At 51.1% G+C, this 8566-nt stretch overlaps 1 protein-coding gene across 1 annotated transcript; it reads right to left on the bottom strand.

Moving 5' to 3' along the window:
• Positions 1 to 1583: 1583 nt before the first annotated feature.
• On the bottom strand, positions 1584 to 7945 carry THEM5 (thioesterase superfamily member 5). Its single transcript, XM_006168397.2, has 6 exons — positions 7819 to 7945; positions 6392 to 6593; positions 4613 to 4751; positions 2396 to 2506; positions 1957 to 2081; positions 1584 to 1662 (listed from the first exon to the last, which is right to left on the bottom strand). Exons 1-6 carry the CDS (start codon positions 7939 to 7941, stop codon positions 1619 to 1621), a joined length of 744 nt encoding a protein of 247 aa, XP_006168459.1. The 5' UTR covers positions 7942 to 7945; the 3' UTR covers positions 1584 to 1618.
• Positions 7946 to 8566: the final 621 nt, after the last annotated feature.

The raw sequence follows: 8566 nt of genomic DNA, 5'->3' as shown, positions 1-8566 counted from the left end.
CTCTCCTGATGGCTGAGTCACAATATCCAGGTTCCTGCTGGTGCTCACCACACGGTAAAAGTTCCAAGAGTGCATCAAGCTCAATGTGTGTATGATGGCGCTCATTCTCTGCCTACCTCAAACCTGCTCCTTCTGTATTCCCAGTGATATCACTGGGAACCTCCCGAGCCAGGACCTTGGAATCATCCTAGACGCCGTCCTTCATAGACCCCTGTATACAGTTAGTGACAAAGCCCATCCTCCTTTTATCTGTAACATTTCCCATATCACTCATCTTCTCAGTTCTGACTCATGCAAACCATTACAGAGCCCCACAGGGCTCTCCTAACCAGTGCTCTTGCTATTAGTCTTGCTGATCCCTTACTGGACCTACCTTGTCTTTCTTTTGTTTTTTAGAGAGGGCTTTTTTGCTATAGGACAAGTGCATTCACCAGAGAGACAGATAGAGATAGACAGAAATTGAGACACCCCTCCCCCCCGGGAAGATGGTCACACTACAATCCCTTCTTCTCCATTCTCCTCTTGGGATTCTGGGCATGCACGCACATGCTACCAGCGTGATTTTTAAGCTACTGAGTCCAGAACTTGAACTGCAGTCAACTACGTGAGAGTCCAGTGATGCAACGATTATGCCATCTGCTAATCCCCCTACCTCATCTCTCTAAAAAACAAAACTTTATGTCACTTCCCAAGCCTAACCCTCTCTCTTTTTCTTCAGAGAGAGCAAGAGAGGGAGGTTATTTTTGACAGTCTCAGCCTACCATGATCCTCTGCCCCAGTCTCCTACTAAACTAGGACTAGAGGTGGGCACTACCATACCTGGCCTGTTCAGGTTGATCTGGGATCCAAACCTGGGCCTCCCATGTGACTCCAGCAGCCACTCCCACTGTCTGCACTGTAAGGGCCCAGCTCAAATCCTTTAAAGGCTCCCTGTTGCCTGTGAGACAAAGCTCTGCAGCAAGGATTATGAAGTCTGCCCGCCTGCTCCTGTCCCTGCTTATCTTCTCTTTCTTCAAACTCCTGCCTTATTCTACACCTTGCTGTTTCCAAAGTCCCTGTGCTCTTTCATGCCTCTGTGCCTTTGTTCTCACCACTCTCTTTGCCTGGAATATCCTCTCCTTTCCTTCCTGGCTTGGTAACACCACTTAACTGTTGAGACACAGTTCAGGCAGAGCTTCCTCTAGAAAACCTTTTCTGATCACGTTCATGGAGTAAAGGACTCCTCCTGCCCTTGGGTCAATGTTACACTCAGGATAGGAGCCAGGGCGGGGGTGGGAAGAGTTTTATGGGGCACATGACCTACTCTGCTCTTGGTTCCCTGACCCCATACCCATTGTGCATCTGGGACCTCACCCAGAGCTTGGTACTTAGCTCACATAGTAAATCTCTTCTGTTGGTGGTGAATGGGAAGGTGGGTTTGAGGGAGGCCCTGGAAGGACTTGGATTTCCAACTACAGAAGGGTCTTGGCTGAGAATGGGCTGTGAGACTTTATTTACTCAGAGGAAAGTACCCTCTCCACCACCTCCTCAGTTGCTTCTTGGAGACTCCTCTCTGCTCCACGGTAGTCCCAGAAAGCAGGGCAGGCAGCAGTAGGCTCTTCCAAAGGCTGAGTGACTTCTATTGGGATATCCCTTCTTCCAGCTGCAGCTGAAGGAAAACACCTGCCAGAAAGAGCGAGCTGAGTGGCAAGAGCCAGGATGGCAGAAACGTGGAGGGATGCTCTGAGCACTTGGCTCCAAATGACCCATTGTCTAGATTCTGTCTTTGGTAGCTGGTAGGAAATTCACACACTAGTTTGAGTCCTCCTTGGGATCTCCCTTGCTTCATCAGTGTCTCCAGCAGGAGCCCAACACAGAGCTGGGCCTCAGCGTGGGGAGCACATCCTTTGCTTTCTTTCTCCTTTCATGTGTTCTGGGGCGGGTGAAGGTGGACGGGGCTGGTGAGGGCTTTCTTACCTGAGGACTTGGCGTAGACGGTCTGCTGGTCTCTGCTCTGGGCAATGCAGGATATGTAAAGCTTCTTGTCCTCAATCTTTTCCACGTCAACATTCAGTACAGCCAGAGAGCCCAAGGGGATCAAGCTGGGAGAGGAGGTGGCTCAGCCCAGCCTTCACATGAGCCCCGGGCCCCATTTCCTCACCCCTGTTCTCTCCTCATTTCACCCTGCCTCAGAGACTCATAAGTGGCCTTGGACTTGGGGCCCGTTAGTTGGCTTCCAAAGTTGGCTGGCAGAGGTTGCATTTTGCCAGGGATGAGAGGAACTTCTTGGGGCTGGACTGGGAAGGAGAGTGGCAGGCAGGGCTTCTGCACCCCAGCTATTGATGGGGATGGCCACCCCCCAGTGGTGAAAAGGGCCATGACCTTGGCCAATGCCCCAAGGATCCACTTCACTTACTTTTTGAACCTGATGTTGAGGCTTAATGTTAACAGCCCCTCTCCAGCCAGGTAGGCAGTTTTAGCAAAGGTCTCATCCATCATGGCTGCCAGGGACCCTCCGTGGGCAAACCTGGGAGTGAGGAGCAAGGTTAGGTCTGAGGTTGCTGGGTAGACACCCCCCTCTCTGGGCCTTCCTGTGATCCTATGGTGAAGCCACCCCACTGTTCTCCCCTTTCCCAGATTCCACAAACACAGATCTTCAGCCTCAAGATAGCTAAGCAAGAAAGAAAACAGCTACATGTCATTTGAGCTCTTCTCAGAGCTTCACTTTAGCAAATTATTATTATTATTTAGCAGTTATTTTATTTTACTAAGAAACAAATTGTTTTCTGATAGAAAACAGAAAAACATTTTTCTGACTCATCACCGAATTTCTGGCAGCATTGCCATAATTTGGAAGGGTGCTTGCCGGCAGGCTGCTTGCCTCTGAGCTCTAGCATGACCTTGGGGCCATCTCTCACCTTCATGATAGCCAGAGTTAAGCCTACAATTTCAAGACAGATCAAGATGAAAGTGCCAGTGTGACAAATTCCTGGGTGTGGCTGCCCGAGATCGCTTGGAACCCACCGAGGCGGGGTGTCGCAAGCATTGTCTGCATAAGATTTTTCTCTCTTGTGCAAGCTGACCTTGACGCCAAGGCTACTTTATTGTTGGTTGGGAGGTTTGGAGAAAACAGAAAGGCATCCAATTTTAGAGTGCAAATAGCACAAAATAGATTTGAATGCCTGATTTTCAAAAGTGCCTCCTGCCATTATGGGCTTCCCAGACACTTACCTCCTCCATCTTTTTGGTGGAGAGAGCTAGGGCCATGGAACCATACCTACCCAGTCTGACGCCTTGCTACCTGTTTGGACTTGAGCAAGTTGCTTAATCTTTTTGAGACATTAATTGAACAGATACTTGCAAATCTTCATGTACACTTCAAGGCTTTTCCCTCCCTACCTCCCACTTTGGTCACAAGAGAGAAAAAGGAATGGGTGTCACAGAACCTTAGACTTGATCTTCCCAACTTGTCCACATTGGCCAGACAAGGGACCCATTGGCAAGAGTTAGAGTCTGCAGAGCAGCTCTTAGATAACTAGCAACTCCTTCCCTCCCATTCTCCACTGCTGATTGACCTAGTGGATACTAATGTCATTTCTGGACACCCTTCCATCCCCTGAATGACCTCAGTGTTGTATGGGCCTCCTCTGCCTCTTTGGCCTTAACTCCATGAGCCCCTTTATAAAAGTCAGCCTTGCTTCAGTCTCACCCTGCCTTCTTGGGGGTTTTCCTCTTCAGAAGGGAGGGGATCCAGGGTCCAGGCAGGGCTCTGAGTCTTCCTTCAGTGTCTACATGCTCTAGTTTGGAGACTACTGTCCCTAAAGAGGGCACTATTGGGATGGCCAAGGCACTGAGGGCTGCAGTCTGTGACCACATCCTGAGGAGGTGGTGACATCTGTTTAGCCCTCTGGATTCTGTTTGACCCCAGTGGAGCCCCTCTCAGGCCTCAGAACTAAAGCCGCTCCTACCCTCTCCTGTCTCTCTCTCCCTTGCAGGAGCTCCAGCACCACCGATAGCTTTCAGGGGTTGGCTGGGGACAGGAAAGGGGATGGAGGAGAAGGCAGACAACCATGGACTTAATGGCCAGTGGCCTTAGGCAAGGGCCAAGATTAGCCTGACATGGCTTTTGTATTTATGTCTAGTGAGAGGTCCTCCCTGAGTCTAGTTTCATGAGCATGCATGCGTAGACCCATCATAGCCTCTCTCAGTCACCCTGGCAGCAGATACTAAGAAGGCTAAAAATCAGAGGTCGAATTGCTTGCATGGGGTTCCCAGGCCAGCTGCAGCAGACAAGGACTGGAAGTTGGGCTCTTGATTCCAGATTTTGCCCTCTTCCTAGTGCACTACGTTCTTTTCAAAGTGGTCACTCAGGCCCCTTCCTGTCCAAACATTTCTGAGACTTGTATAAGGAAGTTCTCCCTTCCTTATCTGCACAACGGAGACTGACCAGATGACCCAGCATGTTCTTCCAGGCCTGGCATTGTAAGGCTGAGGCCCAGTGCCCCACACCTCCTCCCTGGCTCCTTACAGAGGGATGGAGATGCCAGGGCTTGGTGGGTGCCAGCCCTGCCTGACTGATCCAAGCCCAGGAGGCTGCCGAGGATGTCTTCCCTGGTCCTGCCTATGGCCTTACCCTGGGGGCCCTTCCAGGTAAGGGCCTGGCTGGAAGAGACACACAGACTTCTTCATGGATGGGTGGAAAAAGATGACATATTCATAGCCTTGTCCTTCCACTTGGATGCACCTGGTGAAGATGCGGCAATCACTTTGGTCTGAGGAGAGAAGGGCAGTGTTGCAGCTGGAGAAGGGAGAGTGCAGGGGGCAGGGCGTGGGCCTGCTCAGGCTGCAACACCACAGTTTGAACCTTGCCTCCAGTTCAAGACCAAGAGGAGAGAAGTAGGTCTGCCTCTCTTCCTGCCTCTCAGGGAGCCTTTCGTCTGGGAGCAGAGGCACAGCTCCTGTCCTCAGAGAGCCTCAACACTTGGGGAGTTCCCTGGCTGAGGGTGAGATACAATCAGGGCCAGGTAAAGACTTTCACAGTCATGGGACCAGCAGTTGGCGTAATGGCTATGTTGCTGGACTCCCATGTAGTTGATCGCTGTTCAAGTCCCACACCTGGTGGCTCAAACTCATGGTGGGCACGTGTGCGTGCGTGCCGAAGATCCCGAGAGGAGAATGGAAGAGAAGGGATTGCGGTGTGGCCATCCCTCCTGGGGGCTAATTTCTTGCTTTCTGTCTCTCTGTCTTTGTCTTTCTGGCAAGCACACGTGCCCTATAGCAAAAACCTCTCTAAAAAACCCCAACTTTCATAGTCATTACCACTGAAAAATTTTAAATGTGATTATCCATGTAATTAGCATATAATTCAAAATAACAATACTAAACAGTAACGTAAGCACAGAAAAGTCCACTGAAGTTCCACTAAAGTTCTGATTATCCTTTAGCAATGATAACAACTATATCCTTTTTTGGAAACTGAAAAATAGATTTTTTTTGGGGGGGAGAGATTTTTGCTATAGGACGCGTGTGCTCGCCAGACAGACAGAGAGAGACATTAGAGACAGAAAGCGAGAAATCACCCCCCAGGGGGGATGGTCACACCGCAATCCCTTCTCCTCCATTCTCCTCTCAGGATCTTGGGCACACATGCACACGCGCCCGGCATGAGTTTTAAACCACCGGGTCTGGGACGTGAACTGCGGTCGACTACGTGGGAGTCCAGCGACATAGCCATTATGCTAACTACTGGTTCCCAAAAATAGATTATTTTAATGTCCCTGCTTTTTCGTGCCATAAACCCAAGGGTAGTCTACCCTTTGGATCCCCTATTCATCACTGAGACCAGAAAACACACACACACACACACACACACACACACACACACACACACAGATGACAGTGATAGCTGTAGCTATTGGACCCAGCGGGTGTCTCAGGAGTGCCGTGCTGGACCTGGCAGAACCGGGGATGTCCTGAGGCCTGTGGTGAGCAAGCTTTATGGGCTTGAGGAGGGCTTGGTGTGGGCTTGGCAGTAAAGGAGCAGGATAGTGAGAAGTCAGAAAAACAAGCACTGAGCTGGCAATTTGCCAGTGGGGATGCAAGTGCCCGGGAACCCCAGTGGCCCAAAAGGGTGTGCTTTCTTCAGATGTTCAGAAGGGGACCAGACACCTGCGTGGATATCTTCCCATCCACGTGCCTGGGCTGTGGAGTTAGAGAGCAGGAGGAACTTCCAGGCTGAGGACAGGAAAGGAGCTTGTGAACTTCTTTCTCGAGAGCCTTGGAACACTGGGAAAGTGTCCTGCCCACATGGGCTGGGCTGTGTGTACACATGAGCATGTGTGTGTATGTGTGTGTGTGGGTGTGTGCACCCATGCACATGCATGCTCAGGAGCTCGCTCAAGCCTGGCCTTACCGGAGGTCACTTCCAACCCCAATGGGAGCTTGAGCCCCTTTATGTGGTCTCTGTTGGAGTTGAAGGAGGGCAGTTTGACCCAGCCACCGGACTTGGTCTTCTCCAGAAATTCTTGGTACAGGCTCAGCATGTCAGGACACCAGCTGGCATTAGGAAGGGCATAATCCTTCAAGTCTGTCTTTTTCATACAAAATCTTGAGACCTGAGCAGGAAAATTCAGGGAGACCAGGTGGTATCCTAGAGGCTGAGGGCTGCTGATGGGGCCAGCGACCCTTTAGGTGAGCTAAAGGGTTCTTAGGCTCTTCAGTCCTGTCTATGAGAGCGTTAGCGTGGGAAAAGAGCCCATCTTCCTTGCAGAGGCCTGGGGACTCCTGGGGGTGGCTGGGAAGGGGACACTCCCGAGCCAAGGAAGGAGGGGAATGAGGAAAGGGCTATCAGAAGCATGCTACATTGCACTGATGCAATGAGTGTCTTCTGTTATGAAACCTGGGAGCATATCTTTGAGACTGAGAACTGCCAGGATTAGCCCCACTGACAGATAGGGAAGCTGAGGCAATATGGCTAAGGTGTCAAGCTTGTGAGTGCTAGAACTAGACTCTGTCTACCCTAGGGGTTGAGGCCATGGTTGCTGAGGGCCACGTATACAGCCCCCTCATCCCAGGGGCTACACCTGAACAGGGCAGCTTTTTGAAACATATCAGGCCCCTACAGAATTATGGTCCCACAGGTGGGGCAGGGACAGCATATCCACCTGCAGGGTAAGGGGGAGGCTGCTGTATTGTCAACTGCTCATACACCAATCACAGCTGTCAGCAGCAAGGAAGCTGCCTGCCAAGACCATAGACAGGGCCCTCTTTCCAATGGCATCCCAGCAGCAGTCTGCATCCCCCAGGAAAGAAGAAAATTCAGACCAGGATGCCAGTGTCATGGGGAATCTCAGTAGTCTGGAATATGGGCTATCTGGTATTTCAGAGCACCTTCCCTTTGCCAAATCAAACAGCTCCTGGGTCGGCTCCAGGGCACAGTATCAGAGACATCTTGCTCTGATGGCAATAATGTGCTACTCTACTCGAGAGAAGCTGGAATTCACATGGACCTGAGGTTCGAATTCCCTGTTCAGTCAGCCTGAAACACACCAGGCATGCACACAAGTGCCCAGGATCTGGTGGGCTGGAGGACTGGAGGGAGGGGACCACAGTGCGAGCAGACCCTGGGGAAGGTGCTCATCTCTCTTTTCCTCTGTCTCTCTCACTTGCTCATGTATGCCCACACACTCAAGCACAAATAAAAAAGAAAAAACTCCAGCTCCACAAAGCACTGTCTGCCTGCCCCCCACCATGAACTGGGCAGACAGATTTTGGGTGCTTTGTAGCCCTAGTCTCCTGGGAGAAGGGCTGCTAATCTTGCTGAACTGGGAACTCACTTACCATGGCGTCTGTGGAGGATCCGAAGGTCAAGGCAGGGCTGAGTCCGGGCAATATCTGGAGGGTCCCAAGGAGGGATCTGTGGTGGCTGAGTCTTGCTGCCACCTGGAAGCCTCTCCTTATCATGGCTTAGTGCTAGGATCCTGGCCCCCTGCAGGTAGGGGCTGGTTAGCTCCTGGGGAGGCAGCAAGGCAAGTGAATGCTTTATGGCTGTAGCTGGGAACTGCAGGTGTAGTGGCCGCCCACAGACTGCTCTACCCTCTGTCACAGGCTTTCTCTCAGCAGGTTGGTTTGGTACAACACCCACAGATGCTTGGGGCTTTTAGCTGGTGCCCGAGCCTCACCCAGCCAGCACCTGGGAGGGACAGATGCTGCTTGGGCATGAATGAACAGCAGGAGTGGCCTGATTTCAGAAAGAACTATTTGTTAAGTGAGTAAAAAGTACATAAATGGTTTCAGGGGTGGGGGGGGGGTGTCTTCAAAGAGTTCATGGAAAATATGTACTGCAGAAGAACTATGCATGGATTTCAATATTTTTTTGCATCAGAAGAAACTTGCACTTTAATTCCATTTTTCCACAAACTCTATTTTTAAAAAATTGCCAGAGGGCTCTTGAGTTTGGCAGAGAAACAGAGAGAGACAGGGAAAGGGAGGAAGCACCACTCATGGGGTGTGGCCGTGATGCGGTTCCTTCTCTGTGTCTTCATTCTGTTGGGATTTGGGGGATGCACTCACATGTGCCCCGTTTGCT

The sequence above is a fragment of the Tupaia chinensis genome, unplaced genomic scaffold, assembly GCF_000334495.1.
Source record: "Tupaia chinensis unplaced genomic scaffold, TupChi_1.0 Scaffold145814_1, whole genome shotgun sequence".
Lineage (NCBI taxonomy): Eukaryota > Metazoa > Chordata > Mammalia > Scandentia > Tupaiidae > Tupaia > Tupaia belangeri.
This window is presented reverse-complemented; position numbering and strand designations above follow the sequence as displayed.